This window comes from Lactuca sativa, chromosome 2, assembly GCF_002870075.4.
Source record: "Lactuca sativa cultivar Salinas chromosome 2, Lsat_Salinas_v11, whole genome shotgun sequence".
Classification (NCBI taxonomy): domain Eukaryota; kingdom Viridiplantae; phylum Streptophyta; class Magnoliopsida; order Asterales; family Asteraceae; genus Lactuca; species Lactuca sativa.
In genome coordinates, this window is record NC_056624.2 from 21,476,202 (window position 1) to 21,496,008 (window position 19,807).

Below are 19,807 nucleotides of genomic sequence, written 5' to 3' on the forward strand. Positions count from 1 at the left end.
TTATGGTTTTGTGAACACGTTTTGGATGATGGTTTTATTATTATAAAAATTAAATTTTTGGTGTGAATTTTTGGGACATTACTTAATTATGGTTTTATTATTATAAAAATTAAATTTTTGGTGTGAATTTTTGGGACGTTACATCGATAATTAAGCTAATAACATTAGAATGATATTATGTCGGGTAGATACTTTGTCCAACTTTTAAAGATAATATTATGCATAGTCGTTATATTGCCTCACACTAATAGAAAACATCATGCCTAATTGTTATGTTGGCCAGTTGTCGGGAAACGTTGATACACATAGTTGTTACTCTGGCCAACTCTCTACGAAAGCATCACACTAGTCGCTACTCTAACCAAATCTCAAGTAAAATATTATGCCTAGTCGTTACTCTATCTAATTCATAGGAATAAGATCATTCCTTATTGTCATTACGCTAAACTCAAACGAATAATAATAATAATATATTATGTCATCATTACGCTCGATTCAAACAAATAATAGTAGTATATTATGTTGTCACTACGCTAAACTCAAACGAATAATAATAATATATTATGTCGTCACTACACTCAACTCAAACGGATAATAGTGGTATATTATGTCGTCACTACGCTCAACTCAAACAGATAATAGTGGTATATTATGTCGTCACCACAATCAACTCAAACGGATAATAGTGGTATATTATGTCGTCACCACACTCAATTCAAACGAATAATGGTGGTATATTATGTCGTCGCCACACTCAACTCAAACGGATAATAATAGTATATTATGTCATCATTATGCTCGATTCAAATGGATAATAGTGTTATATTATGTCGTCACTATGCTCAAATCAAACGGATAATAGTAGTATATTATGTCGTCATTACCCTAGATTCAAACGGATAATAGTGGTATATTAAGTCGTCACTACACCCGATTTTGAACGCATAACTGTAGTACGTTATGTCGTCATTCAACTCAAATAATGGTTATATTACCACTCCGCCAGTTAGTTTCACTAAGAATATCTATTTAAATATAATTATATATTAATAATAATTATATAACAGAACATTGAGACTCCACTCACGTCATAAGTATATAGTTATGTAGGTGATGGTTGGACTATATCCAACTAACCTACAATAAGTTCACTCTCGGTTAGCCCGCTCTTAAAATAACTCATTTCCTTAAGTATACTCCTAAGATATGGATACACCAATAGTATATCAGACGAATGAGAACTTCGGAAGCCCTAGTACCTATAAATAATATAATACTGTTTGCAAAGAAAATAATCAAAATACATTTACAACTCAACAAATGTAACATCCTGACTCACAGGTACAAATTTAAATTGTTTTTATTCATTTTGATAGGGCAACTCGAAGAGTTGGAGGCCCCAACTCGTCGAGTAGAGAGTGAGATGGCCGCATGGATTTTAGAATCAACTCGACAAGTTGGAGCTGAGTGAGAAAACCCTCATTTTCAGGGTTTTCACCCTATTTAAAGAATCTTAAGCCTTTTATCCTGCCTCCCTCATCACCTTATCACCCTGAGACAAACCCTAATCGAGCTATCATCCACTGTGAGAGAGAATGAGGCTAAGAGTGTGTGTTTTGTTGCATTCTTTGAAGGAGCTTGAGGAGAAAAAAGCCTGGAACAAGATGGAGTCCTTGGATTCAACATTCCTTCAGTGTTAACAGCCATTTGGAGTTAAAAAGTCATTATCTTGATCACTTGTTTTTTCGATCTCTCTAATAGGGAGTTTGTGGCCATTTTTAGCATTTTCTTGAGTGATTAATGATTTTGAGCTTACCTTAAAGCTAACACTTTAGATCTAGACATTAGTAGGCCCTTTTGGCCTAAAGACTTGAGCTTTATCCATCTTTGGCCAACTTCCATGCCTTAAACCCTTGTTGAGCTTTGTTTTGGCAAATTTAGCCCTAGGTGCCATGCATGGACGTAAAGCTTGATGCTTTACATTGTATTTTACCCTTAGAAGGCTAGATCTAGAGTTTAGGGTCGTAGTCTCGCTTAAAAGCGTTTGAATAAGTAATTGGATTGAAGTAACTCGATGAGTTAGTTAGCCAACACAACGAGTAGGTTAGGGTTCTCCTCAATATCCTGGACGTTGTACAAACTCGACGACTTGAGTTGAATTTTATCGATTTTTCTGAGAATCTGTAACATCCTGAATTTCCAGGTATATTAACTTATTTAATTATTTTGGAAGTTATGGAGGAACTCAGCGAGTTGGAGCCAAGACTCACTGAGTAGAGTCGCGGATGTTCATCCGGGTTCGCGTCCGGACTCGACGAGTCCATTAGTGGACTCGGCGAGTCCACGCTGTTTAATGAAACCCTAATTCCAGGGGTTTGGAGCCTATTTAAGGGCACTTATAGCCTCCCATTGCGGCTACCAGTCCCTTGAGAGAACCTTAAGAGAGCTAAATCGCTGTGAGAGAGAAGAAGTCACTTTTTGATCCTTGTATCTTTGGTTTAGCAAGAAGAAGGTGACAAGAGCAAAGAGGAGGTGCGATTCAAGTAGATCCTGAGTTCAGAGACTTCATTTTGAGGTAATATTTCGAACCTCCTTCAGTTTTAGTGTTGATCTTTAGAGTTAGGGTTTTCTAACCCCTTTGGAGAGTGATTATGTGGAGCAAATGGTCCCTCTTTGAGTTTGTGCCTTCGATCTGGACTCAAAGAGGTCCAGAGACCTTAACCCTTGGAGCTTTATGGATTAGTTTGGGGTTATTGGACTTAGGTTGCCATTTTTGGGACCAAATCTCCTTTTGGTGCCTTGTTGAGGTTATACAAGCATCAAGTTTCGAACTTTACGTGACATTCATGCTTGGGGAGGCCAGATCTATGGTTTGGGGAAACAGATCTGACCTCAGGAGATCAATAGAGTTTGTGCATGGCATGAACTCGCCGAGTTGTTCTTGAGACTCGGCGAGTAGGGATAGGGTTTCACGTAAATTGTTCAGCGAGTAGACTCGCCGGGTTGGGGGATGACTTAGTGAGTCAGGAGGGAGTTAGAGGATTGGAGTTCAAGGCGGTACTCGCCGAGTTGTTCTTGAGACTCGGCGAGTTGAGTCGGGGTGGCCCCGCGATTCATGGTTGGTATGGCTCGTCGAGTATAGGGAGGGACTCGGCGTGTCAAGCGGGACAAAGAGTTAAAGGACATATGAGAACTCGCCGAGTCACCAGGGTGCACTCGGCGAGTAGGGTCAAAGTGGGACCATTGACTTTTGTTGACTTTTAGGGTTTGGTTGTCAATAGAGTCCTTGTGACAAGAGGGGAGGGTAAAATAGTCTTTTACCTTTCTGAGGGTGCCAATGGCAGGTTGAGTCTAGTCTCGAGAGTTATATTTATAAGAGTATTTATTTTTGTGAATAGGCAGAGGCTAGGCAATATTTTCCATCGAGTCAGAGATTTACCGAGACGCCTGAGGTGAGTCTTCTCACTATACTTTACCCAGTGTGGTAACAGAGTTATGTGACAGAGTACTATATAGATATATGCCAGTGTATTTGCATGTTATTTATTTCTTGTGATTTATTGTAATATGTGATATGCATGATTCAGAGTTACAGAGTTGGGACTTTCGGGTCCCTAGAGTTAGGGCGAGAGGGCCCACGGAGAGTTGGGGCTAGAGGGCCCCACTGAGACACATTGACCAGAGGGCTAATAGAGTTACAGCCTCGAGTGGCTATTATGTGTTAGAGTGGTATTTTGGGGAACTCACTAAGCTCATGCTTATAGTGTTCAGTGTTATGTGTTTCAGGTACCAGTGATGACCGCGGGAAGGCGCCGGCTTGATTCGTACACACACATGGGAATTATGTATTTTGATCTTGGGGGACATTTTGTGAAACAAAGACATGATATTATGACATTTTATGAATAAAGGAGTTTGTAAAAATGTGTTTGAAAATGCGAAAAATTGTTTTAATTTTTACGGTGTTACAAAATCGAAGGAACTCGACAAGTCACATAGATACACTCGACGATTTGGGTCAACATGGACTGTTGACTTGAGCGTTGACTTCCATTAACTATTAGGTTTTGGTCAAGTTGCGGACTTTGGAGACCATGGAGGGGTAAATTGGTCTTTCACCCTTTCCAAGAGTTAGTAAAGGAGTTAGCTTAACACTATTGGAGTTGTTGTTATAAATTGTTAATTAGAGATGATTATGATATGTAGGAGGAGTCTAAACTGACCGTTGAGTACAAGACCTACTTGCTTTACTTATGAGGTGAGTCTTCTCATTATACTTACCTGAGTGGTAATACTGTGTGACCGGAAGGTCTTATCTGAGTTATTGATCAGAGGGTCTTATATGCTTATACTGAGTTATGTGATATGAATTTTGTCTTTGTGATTCATGTTATATATTATTTTGTGCCTTATTGAGTTAGGACCGGATATTCCAAACCGAGTTGTGAGACCGGAGGGCCTTCACTAAGATACCGGATTGGAGGGTCCAACCCAAGCTGTGAGACCGGAGGGTCTTCACTGAGACACATGACCTGTAACAATGTAAATATTAAACCAGATTTTTAAATTTCAAAACACATTGATTTTAATAAATAAACCATAAAATGCCACAATGTCAATTCACCAAAACTCATGTTCAAAAGAAAACAGTATACAAAACTCCAGGATCCTCTAAATCATAAAATAATCTCCAGTGTGTGAACAATCAACCCGGCGCCTTCCTGTGATAGTGAGAAGTACCTGAAACACATAACACGGTAAGTACAAAGCTTAGTGAGTTCCCCAAAATACCATACACATTGGCCACTCTAGGCCATTACTCAATAAGACCCTCCAGTCAATGTGTCTCAGTGGAACCCTCCGGTTCCAAATCAGTAAACTCATAGCAACACTATTCAACATAAATCACAAAGACCTAATGCAGAATATTAAAATACACAGATAAACACATAAAACAGCTCAATCACATAAAGATACCACTCTTGGTATGTATAGTGAGAAGACTCACCTCATAAGTAAGCTAAGTGAATGAATACTCCTCGCACATAAATCACCAAATCTAGCCTCCTCCTAATCCCATAAGATAATTATATCTAATTAACTCTTTAAAGCACAAATTTTACTAAGTTCTCTCACTCTCTCTCTCTCTCTTTCTCTCTCTTAAAGTTGCAAAAAGACCATTTTACCCCTCCATGGTTTCCTAAAGAAGAGGTTGACCAAACCCTAAGTCAACAGAAGTCGAACTCGAGTCAACAGTCCATGTTGACCCTACTCGTCGAGTACACTTATGGGATTAGACGAGTCTACTCGCCATCCATAAAAACACTCAAAAGTCAGGCTCAACTCGCCGACTTGACTCGTCAACTCGCCGAGTTGTTGCACCATCAAAACCACCGGGACAATCCCATCTGACTCGTCGAGTCGGCTCCTTGACTCGGCGAGTCCATTCATACTCATATCTCATTCAGTCGATTTCAAGGTAGAGAATCTTCCCAAACTCTAGATCTACATTCCTAAGGCTCATCTATCATGTAAAGTCACAGGCTTTACGTTCATGCATGAAATTTTCAGCTTAAAATTCCAAAACACACCTCAAAAAGGGTTTTTCACCCAAGATCACCATTATGATTGGATAAAGCAGGGACTTTTGGACTCTAAGGACCTAACATGGTCCAGATCTGAAGTTCAACCCTCTCATTGAACATAAAACACTCAAGGTCCTCATATTTGGGTGGAAAAACCCTAGATTCACAAAATCATAAGATCTATACAAAATAATGAGAAAGTAGCAAGCTTTATACCTTTCCTAGAAGCTCTGAAGTGAAACAACATCAGATCTAGCAGCACCTTCTTGTCCCTTGGCTTGAAAATCATCTCTCCTCTTCACAAGATGCACCAAACACTCACAATTAGCAAAGTTCTCTCTCTCACACACACACACAAAGCTCAAAGGCCATTTAGGGTTTGCTCTCAGGGAAGTCTAGCCGCAAATAAAGCTATAAGTGCCTTTAAATAGGCCCCAAACCCGGGGATTTAGGGTTTCTCATCCCAGCACCTACTCGGCGAGTCGGCTCCTCGGACTCATCAAGTAGATCATTAAATTCATGTGGCACATCGCAACTCTACTTTACGAGTTGGAGCACCGACTCGTCTAGAGCTCAAGAGATAAATAAATAAATAACAAGAATATACCTGGAAGTCCGGATGTTCCAATTCTCCCCCACTAGAATTAGACTTCTCCCCCGAAGTCATGATCTAAAAATAACTTTGGATACTGCTCTCGCATCTCAGACTCCGGCACCCACGTCAACTCGGACCCTCTCCGATGTTCCCACTGGTCCTGAACTAGGGGTACCTCTTTGTTCCTCAGAACCTTCACCTTTCGATCCATGATCGCAATCAGTCTCTCAGTGTAATTCAGGATCGCATCCACCTAAATGTCCCCTAGTGATACCACTTTCTTCTCGTCGCTTGCACACTTCCTCAGCTGAGACAAATGGAAGGTGTTATGAATCTGACTTAACTCCACAGGTAGCTGCAAACGGTATGCTACCCTACCCACTCTGACGGTCACCCTAAAAGGACTGATGTAACGAGGGCCTAGCTTTCCCTGTTTCCTGAATCGGATCATCCCTTTCCAAGGCGATACCTTCAGGAGTACAAAATCTCCAACCTGGAACTCTAGCTCGGATCATCGCCTATCTACATAACTCTTATGGCGACTCTGGGCCGTCAATAACCTCTGTCTGACCTGTTGTATCTGCTCAGTCGTCTTCAGCACTATCTCAGTTCCACCCATCACTTGTTGCCCCACTTCTCCCCAACAAATGGGAATCCGAAACTTTCTACCATAAAGAAGATCAAAGGGAGGCATACCAATACTCGAAGGATAGTTGTTGTTGTAAGAAAACTCAGCCAAAGGTAAATAAGTGTCCCAACTTCCCCCGAAATCCATAACACATGCACGCAGCATGTCCTCAAGCGTCTGAATCGTCCGCTCGCTCTGCCCGTCTATTTACAGATGGTACGCGGTACTGAAGTGTAACCAGGTACCTAACTCCTCATGAAATCTCTTCCAGAATCTGGAAGTAAAACGCACATCTCGATCTGACACTATCGAGATTGGCATTCCATGTCGAGCTACCACCTCCCTCACATAAATCTCAGCCAATCTCTCTGCAAAAGAGCTCTCGCTAATGGCGAGGATATGAGCGCTCTTCGTCAGCCGGTCCACAATCACCCAAATCGCCTCAACTCCATGCGCAGTCCTCGGCAACTTGGTGATCAAGTCCATGGAAATTTGTTCCCACTTCCACTGAGGAATCTTCAGAGGCTGCAATGGACAATGAGGACGTTGGTGCTCGACCTTTACCTAACAATAGGTCAACCAACTCTCGACTACCCATGCCACATCCCTCTACATACAAGGCCACCAATAATCTCTCTTCAGGTCCAAGTACATCTTAGTGGCTCCTAGATGGATCAAGAATCTCGATCTATGCGCCTCCTCCATCAAAATACAGCAAGCTCTGCCAGTGTAGGGCACCCAAATCTACCCCTGGAAAATCATAAGCCCTCGACTATCTGGCAAAAACTCGGACACTTTCCCAATCACCCGCTCCCTCTTGCGATTCTCCGGTCTCATGGACTCCACCTGGGCCTCTCGAATGGTATCTAGGACTGGATTCATCACTACCATCCTCATGTATACATCCCGGATCGGAGCACTCTCTGCTCTATGGCTCAGGGCGTCGGCTACCACATTAGCCTTGCCAGGATGGTACAAGATCTCGCAGTCATAATTTTTCACCACATCTAACCACCTCCTCTGTCTCATTAGGTTGGGCTGATCCATGAGATACTTCAGGCTCTTATGGTCTGTGTAGATGGTACACCTAACACGATAAAGATAGTGATGCCAAATATTGAGGGCAAACAACACCGCCCTTAACTCCCAATTATTTGTAGGATACCTCGTCTCATGAGGCTTTAGCTGCCTCGATGCATATGCGATCACGTGACCCCTCTGTATCAACACCGCACCCATCCCTAAGATAGATGCATCACAATAGACTACAAAGTCCTCTACTCCCTCCGAAAGGGCTAACACCGGAGCTTCGCACAATCTCTAGCGAAGGGTCTCGAAATATGCCTCCTGCTCAGGCCCCCAAACAAAAGTAACACCCTTCCCGGTCAACTTGGTGAGAGGAACCACAATCTTGGAGAAATCCCTGATAAATCTCAGATAGTAGCCAGCCAATCCCAAAAAATCCGGATCTCGGATGGGGATCTCGGCACCTCCCATCATAACCGCCTCAATCTTGGCCGGATCAACCTATATCCCGCTCTGATAAACGAGATGTCCCAGAAACTAGACATCTCGTAGCCAGAAATCACACTTGGAGTATTTGGCATATAGCCTCTCTGACCTCAAAACCCCAAGGACCTCTCGCAGATGCTCCCCGTGCTACTCCCTGGATCTCAAATACACTACGATATCATCAATGAACACGATCACCAACCGGTCCAATATAGGCCTACACACCTGGTTCATGAGATCCATGAACGACGCCGGTGCATTGGTGTGACAACCTGATATTTCAACTCTTTGTAATGACCTAAAAAGTCAAGTATTGTAACCACTTTTGAGTTAATGAAATTAACTTTGATAATAAAATGTCCAAAAAGTTTCTATTTAAATCCCTACTATGTTTAATGTCATTAAACCGTGATCGTACGTAAAAAGAATGCCCAAATCCGGCTTCGTATATTGAAGTTATGATTTTTCCAAAGTCCGGCTTAGCAACAGACAGCTAAAAACTCGAATCGGAGATCGAGCGACTTTTGCCCGGAATGACCTAAACGAGAATCGAAGGTCTCAACAATGGTAATTCAGCGGTAAAAAGTCTGGCAAAAACCGACGTCAGATAAAGAAGTTATGAATTTCTAAAGAAATTCCTTAAACACGACATTTTAAAAATAAATAATAAAAATAATTTCGAAATTTGCCGACGGAATCTAAACGAAAGTTATAGAGCATAGTCTCACCTACGTGTGGATATAAAGACCATTGAAAACGGAATTCGTATGAAGAAGATATGAATTTTAGAAGTTTATTAATTAAATTAAATATAAATTTAATTATAAACTCTTGGTAATATATTCGAAGAGGAGTCAGCAGATAGGGCCGAGTTACGCCCTGCGTACCCTCATACGCCCCGCGTACTCAAAGCCAAGGCCTCGGATCGTCCACGTCCCGGTCTATGCGAAACTAGCCTTGTCCCATCCGAAGTCCGAGGCAGTTGAGGACTCGGTCATGCGTGACGTACGCGTACGCCCCGCGTACCGAGGCGGTTCCAGCCCCTATAAAAGGGATGTGAGGGTTCCGAAGAAAGGGCTCCATTTCTCTCATTTCTTTTGCGTTCTTGCCTCGTTTTCCGTGCCCGTTCTAACCCGAAGCCCCGGTCATTTTGCTCAAGTCCCGAAGGTCGTTTTTACTCCCGAGATTCCCGAGAATCCCGAGAAAAATCTGTTTCCCGAGACGAAATTCTGCTCGGTTTCCATCTCGCTTTCTTCAAACTTTCAAGTGAGTTCATACCCCTTAATTAACCCTTTTAAATATTCTAAATGCTTTTATATGCTTTCTAGGAGGGAATACAAGTAAAACACACGATTATTATCGGGTGTTATATATAAAGTTTTATTATACACTTTTATTAAATTGAATCATATGTGATTTATAAACTTTATAGGGAACTCTCGTATATATACAATATATTACAATAGCAATTCTATCTTTTGAAATATAAATTGTTGTAATGCATGTATAAACTAAACATTTTCTTAGATTATATGTATACGTGTCTATCTTAGGCTCTACAAAAATCTATACTTTCATAACAAGTGATTCCTTTTCTAGATGTTTCTAAACAAACGAGACACACTTTTAGAAAGCTATAATAGGTATAGTTTTATGAGGATATTGCTAACTTTTACATACTAGAAACACGATTTTCAAGAAGTCACTTTCATATACAAGAACAAACGAACATTTTAACACGTGAATCTGTTTTTATACCACGGTTTGTGAGACATTAACTTCACGTACGTTCGAGTACACATTTCAAGTCCTGTATTATATACCAGAATCCCTTGGAGGGGGAGCATGGTGTTTGTGTATAGATCTATACGGGCTTGACAACCCACGCCTTGACTGTTAGCTACAATCCACCATTTGGGGTGACAAACGTCATAACATTCCAACGCCTGAAGAACGTTGTGTATAGGCATTCCGAGTCAATAGCATGGTTATAAAACTCACATGGGGTATTAAAAATACATTGATTTACGAGGTTTTCAAACATATTGGTTATTTTACACTCACATACATTTTTAGAAACAAACATTAGTCTTGAGAGAAGGCTACTTTTATACTAGTAGAAAATATAGGATTTTCTAGAAACAAACAAACAAGGACAAAACATTTCATTTCATACAAACATTGTCATTTAATACTTATGAAACTCACCAGCTTAAATGCTGATCTACTCTTTCAAAATTACTTGTATGTCCCAGGGATTCAGTAATTTCAGATATCAATATGCTTTTGAAGAAAGGATGCTGCGGCGCCAGTTTAATCTCATATTTTGACATCATATTGTAATTGGTTTTGAACATGTAACTTTTGGCAAATGTAAACTTTCAATTATATATATGATGGTTGTATTGCTTTCTTTACTATGTATTCATTTGTTACGTTACCACATGAAGTCATCCGCCCCCGGATGTTTCCGCCGTTCAGGTTTGGGGGTGTGACAGTTGGTGAGTCCAAAAGGCATCACCACGAACTCGTAATGCCCATAATGAGTTCTAAAGGTCTTCTTTTGAATATCCTGCTTGCACACTCTCATCTGGTGATATCCGGATCTCAAATTAATCTTGGAGAACCAATATACCCCCTACAGATGATCGAATAGATCATCAATCCTCAGAAGTGGGTAACGGTTCTTGACCTTCAACTTTTTCAACTCCCGGTAATCAATGCACATCCGGTGTGAACCATCCTTCTTCTTGAAAAAAAGGATCGGTGCTCCCCATGGCGAGCTACTCGTTCGAATAAATCCCTTCCCCAGCAGCTCCTGAAGCTGTGAGGATAACTCATGCATCTCTGGCGGCACAAGGCGATAAGGTTCCTTGGCGATAGGTGTCGCTCCCGGAACCAAATCAATCTGAAACTCCACCTGCCGCTCGAGAGGCACACCCTGCAACTCCTCAGGAAAAACAACAGGGAACTTGCATACTATCGGAACCTCGTAGATAGAACTCGGCCTCTCAGACACCGTCCGTGAATCCATCACATACGCTAGGAATCCCATACAACCCTGCTACAAACTCTACCTTGCCCTGGCGGCAGAGCAGAAAGCTAAAATTGATCTGGTACCCTAGCCATACACTGTAAGCACTCCCCCACTAGGTTCTCATATAGTCACCAACTGGCGCTCGCAGTCGATCACTGCTCCAAAGCGGCTCAACCAATCCATACCCACAATGACACAGACATCACCCATCGCGATCGGTACCAGGTCAATCGGAAACTCGATGCCAAAAATCTCTAGCACAGATCCTCGGAATACCTCAGTAGCAAAAACCTCATGCTCATCTGCTATAGAAACCCTCAGAGGTCGAATCAACGCCTCACGTTGATTGCCAACGTGACGACTAAAGGCTATAGACACGAAGGATCGACTCACACCCAAGTCTAATAACACTAAAGCAGGTACAGAACTCACAAGAAATGTACCTAAATATAGCACATGATAATCATAAAGAGAAGCTAAGAATAAATAGATGAATAAATAAGGAAATAGATACCAGCCACAACATTAGGTGTTGCGCGGACCTCCTCCATTGTCAGGTGGAAAGCTCTCCCACGAGCCTTCGGAACCTCGGCCTTCACCGGTCTAACCTCAATAGCACGCATTGCAATAGGAGTGGAACCCTGGGCTGATCCCTGAACAAGCCGGGGGCACTCGGCTTTCTGATGGCCGGTCTGATTGCAGTGGAAACTAACCGCAAAACCCTTGGGGCAATCCTTCGCCATATGCCCCTCCTTACCACATTTGTAACAAATCCCTGCTCGGAAAGATCCCTCGTGACTCTTGTCGCACTTGCCACAAGTGCAACCCTTATGGCCTCTTGATCTCAGTTCAGTGGAATTAGCCCACTTGGCTGCCGGCTGCGACTGCGTCGGCCGCCGGTCTCTCCCCTGAGACTTCGTGTCCTCCCTCGCCTGAGTCTCCAGCTTGATCTCCCTTGTCCTGGCATTTGCCTAGAGCTCAGAAAATGTATGGTAAGACGAGTTCGCCACGAACTCCTGAATATCCCTCCTCAGAATGCTCAAGTACCGAATCATGCGTGCCAGCTCAGTCGCCACATGCTCAGGGCAAAACAGCGCCCTCTCGTGAAACATCCGCGTAATCACAGTCATAGACTCTATCTTCTGTTTAAGAGACAGAAACTTTTGGGCCAACCGTTCCCTCTCCACAGGAGGGAACATACTCATATTGGAACATTGCAACAAATCTCTCCCATGTCACCACAGCATGCTCTGCAGGGGTGAAACTAGTCTTCACAAACTTCCACCAGTCCTTCGCTCCCAATTGAGGCTGGTTCAGCGAGAACTGCACCCTCAAATGCTTTGGGCATGAGCAAGTGTAGAAACATCCCTCAACATCATAGATCCATCTCATTGTAGCAATCGGATCCTGAGTATTGTCAAAGTCTGGTGGCTTCATGTTACTGAACTCCTGATACAGCAACGAGGCACCCCCGTGCGGTCTGGCAGCAACGACAGCTGCGGTGGCTACAGCAGCAGCCACCTCAGAAACAACAAAATATCGCTCATCAAACATCTCGATCAAAGTGTTCTTTATAGACCCAAACATCTCCGGAATAGCCTCTTGGATAGTTGCGGCCACCTCGTCGTGAATCATCCTGCGAATCTCATTATCGCTAAATCCATTGCTCCCTGGGGTGTGGCGCGTACCTACCATGATGTATTTGAAATGCAACACAAAGTGATCAGAGACTCACTCGAGCATACTCACACTCGACTACTAATCCCTACTTGATCCTTAGCATCCTAAGGATTCTTACTTGGGTTGCCCGCAGATCGGGTGATTCCAGTAGTACGGGCCTAATACTACCTTCCACACCTAACTTGTAGTCACCCCAAGTCCTCCTCCTAGGATTCTAATTCACAAATACTCTATATCTCATGAATCACAGACTACCTTCTCAGAGGACCCCCTCTAAGCTCATCTAAGTATATGTTCCTAAATTATTTCACGAAGCAGAACTCAGCACATCCTCAAGCAAATAACAGATAACACTGATCAAAGCATCTCCTAGGCTAAGGCATCATAGATCAGGCAACTCTATCCCTAGAATATGAAATACCTAGCTTACCCTCTAGCATGCAATTTTACTAAAATATCTCATAAATATTGCGTAACTCAAAAGTAAAGGTATTTTGGGAAATCACTGTTCGGGCTCTGGCCGATTGTACACACCGCTTCAACTTGTCTTCTCTTAAAACTCATTCTCATTTTGGAAAAATTATTTTCTTTTGAAAATTCTTCTCAAATCCTCAGTTTGAGTCCAAACACACCAGAATGTGTATCTGAATCCCTCAAACCAAGGCTCTGATACCAACTTGTAACAACGTAAATTTTTGACCAAATTTTTAAATTTCAAAACACATTGATTTTAATAAATAAACCATAAAATGCCACAATGTCAATTCACCAAAACTCATGTTCAAAAGAAAACAGTATAAAAAACTCCAGGATCCTCTAAATCATAAAACAATCTCCAGTGTGTGTACAATCAAGTCGGCGCCTTCCTGTGATACTAAGAAGTACCTAAAACACATAACACATAACACGGTAAGCACAAAGCTTAGTGAGTTCCCAAAATACCATACACAACTCATTAGCCATTGTAGACCATAACTCAATAAGACCCTCCGGTCAATGTGTCTCAGTGGAACCCTCCGGTTCCAAATCAGTAAACTCATAGCAACAATATTCAGCATAAATCACAAAGACAAAATGCAGAATATTAAAATACACAGATAAACACATAAAACACACATAAAGATACCACTCTTGGTAAGTATAGTGAGAAAACTCACCTCGTAAGTAAGCTAAGTGAATGAGTACTCCTCGCACATGAATCACCAAATCTAGCCTCCTTCTAATCGCATAACTCTTTAAATTACACATTTTACTAAGTTTTTTTTCTCTCTCTCGCTCTCTCTCTCTCTCTCTTGAAGTGGGAAAAAGACCATTTTACCCCTCCATGGTTTCCTAAAGACATGGTTGACCAAACCCTAAGTCAACAAAATTCGAACTCGAGTCAACAGTCCATGTTGACCCTACTCGTGGAGCGCACTTATGGGACTCAACGAGTCTACTCGCCATCCACAAAAACACTCAAAAGTCTAGCACAACTCGCCGAGTTAACCCGTCAACTCTCCGAGTTGTGCACCATCAAAACCACCGGGACAATCCCATCTGACTCGCGAGTCGGCTCCTTGACTCAGTGAGTCCATTCAGACTCATATCTCATTCAGCCGATTTCAAGGCAGAGAAGCTTCCCAAACTCTAGATCTACACTCCTAAGGCTCGTCTATCACGTAAAGTCACAAGCTTTACGTTCATGCATGGCATTTTGAGCTTAAAATGCCAAAACACACCTCAAAAACAGTTTTTTACTCGATATTACTATTACGGTTGGATAAAGTAGGGACTTTTGGACTCTATGGACCTCACATGGTCCTGATCTAAAGTTCAACCCTCTCATTGAACATAGAACACTCAAGGTCCTCATATTTGGGTGGAAAACCCCTAGATTCACAATATCATGAGATCTATACAAAATAATGAGAAAGGTGCAAGCTTTATACCTTTCCCAGAAGCTCTGAAGTGAAACAACCTCAGATCTAGTAGCACCTTCTTGTCCCTTGGCTTGGAATTCTTCTCTCCTCTTCACAAGATGCACCAAAGACTCATAATTATCAAAGCTCTCTCTCTCAAAGCTCAAAGGTCGTTTAGGGTTTGCTCTTAGGGAAGTGTAGCCGCAAATGAGGCTATAAGTTCCTTTAAATAGGCCCCAAACCCGTGGATTTAAGGTTTCTCATCCTAGCGCCTACTCGGCGGGTCGGCTCATCGGACTCATCAAGTAGATCATTAAACCCATGTGGCACATCGCAACTCTACTCAAAGAGTTGGAGCACCGACTCGTCGAGTAGCTCAAGGGATAAATAAATAAATAAATAACAGTAATATACCTGGAATTCCGGATATTACATGAGCGAAGGGTCCTTATCGAAACATAGCCATGAGATGCTAATTATTTGCGTGTTGTATTTTGGGGAACTCACTAAGATTTGTGCTTACAGTGTTGTGTGAAATGTGTTTTAAATACATCTCAGGATTGCGGGAAGGCGCCAGCATGATTGTACACACCAGCTAGAGATTGTGTTTTTGAGGATTCTGGGATATTGTCAAAGAATTTATTGTTTTTTGTTTGGAACAACTTATAAACTTGGGTTCGAGAAATGTTAAAATATGTTTTTATGTGAATTTAAAAATGAAAATTTTATTTGAAAAATTAGAGTGTTACAATAAAGTAATATACAAAAAGTATTTCCAAGATATAATATACAAAACCTATGACCTCATCAACGTTATATTGACCTTTCAAAACCATATGTATTCTTAAGAAATAAAGAAATAAAAGATTGCACTTTTGAAAGTAGCAATTGATCGATGAAGCCACCAAAGACTTATTATCATTATAGTTATGCCTAACTGCTAAGGCACCTTTTGTATTAGACTTTCTAGTATATCACAAATACATCTTATTGTAATATTTTTATCCATAATGGAAGTAATATTTATGTTTTATATTGTTTTGTATTGTTCAATGTATGTTCAATAACTGTGATCCAACATTCTAACGCCGCACAACCCGACGTTTCCGCTACCAGTTGGGGTGTGACAAACAGTGTGAAATCTCTTCATTAGAAATAGCATACACAACAAGCAATATACTATTTCTAGCATATTTTGTGACAAAAACAATCATTTTTCCTCTAAGAAAATCCTTGAATGGAATCCATCAACTAAAATAGTTGGTCGCCATAGATGAAACACATTAATAGCATCTCCAAAAGCCCAAAAAACATATTTGAATGTCGTTACATGTGATGAGCTATTTAGACAATGAAACCACTTCACAACTGTATCACAATTTGAAGGCTACAAAGCTGCAATGTACTTGGGAAACTCATCAAAGTTACTCTCCCAAGTTCCATATATACTATATATGCCTTTCGCCTGCTTTCGCCTATCATGTCATGCTTATCATAAAAAACATCAACATTTAAACTATTTTTTAATATGTGACTGTATAGTTTTCACTAGATAAACAACATCCTTGCAACTGAATGGAGGTTGTATAAGCCAATAGTTGTGGAGTTTAGATTTTTGTTATTATTGCCAACACATGATCCAAAACACTTGTGTACATCCATCCAACGGGTAATCCTCCACATGTGATGATTTTTCTTCTTAATTGAACAAATATGCCATACACAACGTGGTGTATAGTTCATACTAATAGAGCCTTCTCCTTTATTTGCTAGTCTTACACACACGCACAAAAAAACACTCGTGTAGGAAACATATTTTACAACTAGCCTATTTACACTTACAAGGATACACTGAAAGGAGTTTTCATAAGCCACTACTGAATCACGAGCCAAATATCAAGCCAGAACCTTTAAATTTCTCATCTATAATTCCATCAATGCGTTGTTTCATCTCATCAGAAAGATAGTTTCTCCAATCTCCAATCTCACCTTTCCTGAAAAATTCACGATTCTCCACCTCCACCGTACCAAATTTTTCAACACCTTTCTTATTCACCTCCAGATTACTCAAATTTTCAAAGCTACATAGCTTCACAATGTTCTCCACCACACCTTTCTCAACTTCCTCCGCCATGAATGGGATACCCATAAATGCCGCCAATCTCCTCACCACCACCTCCGACTGCCTCTTCACTTCCTCATACTTCAAAAATAGAATCTTCTCCGGTGACTCCAAACTCGCTCTCCAGTACGACAGAACATGTTCCCAAAACGGCCCGTAGTTCGAAACCCCTTCACAAAAAAGATCAAACGCTTCATCAAAAGAAAACGGAGGTAGATCTTTCTCTCTAATTTTGTTCATGAAAACCCATTTCGAAACCAAAACATCTTTCGGCTCTCGACAGATGTAAACGAACTTGCATGAAGTCATGGATTCCGGTAAGAGGGTGCGGGGGAAGTGGGTTGCAAAAAGTCGGGGAGAAGACATATGTGTGAAGTCAGTTATGGGGAAGTTTTCGCATTCACTTTCGAGAAAAGGAAAAGTGCTTTGTGGGCCATGGTGGTGTAAGTAGTGGGCAGAGAAGCTATAGAGGTGGCGGGTAAGGGTGGAGAAGATGAGAGCTTTAAGCCATGTGGTTCCTGATTTCATGAAAGAGGCCAAAAAGATGTCAGTAGGTTGAGGTTTGAAGTAAGCGTGAAGAAGCAAGTTGGCTTTGATGTATTTGGGGCTTATCCAGAAACCATTGTAGTTGTAGAGGTGTTTCGCTCTCCATCCATTACCTTTGGGCAATGTTTCCATTAAGTGATTGTAATCCTCGCAAATCTTGTTGTAGTGATCTTCATGTTCTTTGGATTCTACTGGTGTTTGTGGAAATAGAGATTGATCAGAGATGGACATGATGAAGAAACATAAAAGAAAGTGTAATAATTTGTTGTAACATAGGTGTGACCTATGTGGCTATATATTAACACAAATGAATGAATAATAATTGACATATACTCTTGACACTGAATTAGAGCATCTCCAATGGTAATTTTTGTATAGCTTACTATTATTGACCTTTATTTTTATATTAAATATCTAATGACATTTCTTTTATGAAATATAAAATTATGATGATTATATATTTTTTTTCAATATTTTTATCACTATTCTGTAATGGTTTCGTATTTATTTTTCCAAACAATATGTTGTAATATATTTTATTTTGAAACAATGTATTATAATAATTTTAATAAAATCAAAATATGTGTGTTTAAAAAAGAATAATTAAATAAGATGGTTTTATAGAGCATTTTAGATAAATATGGATAAATTAGTTAAAAGTTTATAATAAAAAAAAGCTATTTTATGAGGTTAACCATTGGAGTGGTTATTTAATTATAGGTTAATTTATTACAATGATGATGTGACAATAATTTTAAGTCTTAATATGACTTAACCATTAGAGATGCTCTTAGTGTCTCAAGGACACCATGAAGCCTGTGCCATATATTGATTATATGTCTATTGTTTGTACTTACTAGGCCTCTTGAATTATATAAATTTGATAACATATCCCTATACATGTATTTCTTTTAATTTTGTTTTAAGCAAACAAATAAGATTATTTTATGTCTATATTTGATTATTTAACTTACTTTTTGTACACATACAGTAATAATCGGCTACTTCACGTTAAACAGAATAAATGACTTTAATATAATTTTCAATTTGTACATATTTAGTCTTTCGTTTGTGTAGTGTTTATTTTTGTGCCCATTCAGTACTTATGATCTGTAATATCAAACACTTATATTTAGTTGCATGATATGAAACATGTTTATAACATTTGGTACATTTTCTACACATACTTATATTATTATTCTCCTTTAAATCATAATATCAAACATGTGTAAAACGATATTTCATGAAACACAAAAGGTAATAATATTTGGTACATTTTCTTCAAAAGCTTAGTAATATTCTATTTTACCGCATGATATCAAACATGTTTAAACTGACATTCCAAGAAAAAAAAATATTTGGTAAATTATTAGTAAAAATGAAGTTACATTGTACATAAATGGTTTCAACTTCTATAAAAATCGAGCATTTCTTCTTCCACGGGATGAGTTTTACCTACTATTGTGAGGCAATGAAGAGGTTGACCAAAGTCAACTTCTCTTAATTGCTTCATTGACTTAGCCACCACCTTTTGTTTCTCACTTCCTAGCCTTGAAAATCCTACACACAGTGTTTCTTCATTGTAAGTTGCCCAGATTAAAAAATAAAAAATAAATAAAAAAAAAAACTCATTTTTTCTATATTAAACAAAATATAAAAAATAAAAAATAAACAAATCAAGGAAATTACCTGATTCTCCAGGTAGTTGTTCAACCTCTAAGAGTTTATCAATAGCAACTCCAATTGGCATGAAACTAGGATGCCTGTATTGCTTTTTTCCTCTAAAACATAATAAAAGATATTTAAAAAGTTGAAAAATATTTGTTAGTGTATCCAAAAATAAAATGAAAACTACACATTCTAACATGCATAGTGATTCCAATGAAGGTTCTTTAACTCGTATATATGCAATGCCAATGAGATTATTAGTACCTAAGTGATAAATACTCATTTATGCAACAATTTCTCACAATATTGTTACCTAACAAGCATAGAGTATGTAGCTCTAGTCCTCGATTTCTTTGAATTTTCTCATAAAAATTATCAGGTCTCCATGTCTCTGTAGAGAAAGGTAATGAAACAATTTCTCCGTAATGATAAATTTGTAAGGCACATACTCCAACTGCGTTCATTATTGATGCATTATGTATCAACTTCACTTCCACCTCCAATTTCTTTTCCCTTACAACCATGTCACTGTG

The 19,807-nt window shown here is 39.9% G+C and overlaps 2 protein-coding genes across 2 annotated transcripts; both read right to left on the reverse strand.

Annotated features, from left to right (window-relative positions):
- Window positions 1-16,536: 16,536 nt before the first annotated feature.
- On the reverse strand, window positions 16,537-17,882 carry LOC111920732 (flavonol 3-sulfotransferase). Its single transcript, XM_023916292.3, has one exon. It carries the CDS (start codon window positions 17,835-17,837, stop codon window positions 16,821-16,823), a length of 1,017 nt encoding a protein of 338 aa, XP_023772060.1. The 5' UTR covers window positions 17,838-17,882; the 3' UTR covers window positions 16,537-16,820.
- Window positions 17,883-18,729: 847 nt separating this feature from the next.
- Window positions 18,730-19,807, reverse strand: LOC111920725 (probable diphthine methyl ester synthase; the record flags this gene model as incomplete). The annotated part of the gene is made up of 4 exons (XM_023916285.3): window positions 18,730-19,193; window positions 19,296-19,387; window positions 19,472-19,511; window positions 19,588-19,807. Coding segments are annotated over 4 exons (534 nt in total), but the record flags the coding sequence as incomplete, so codon positions are not given.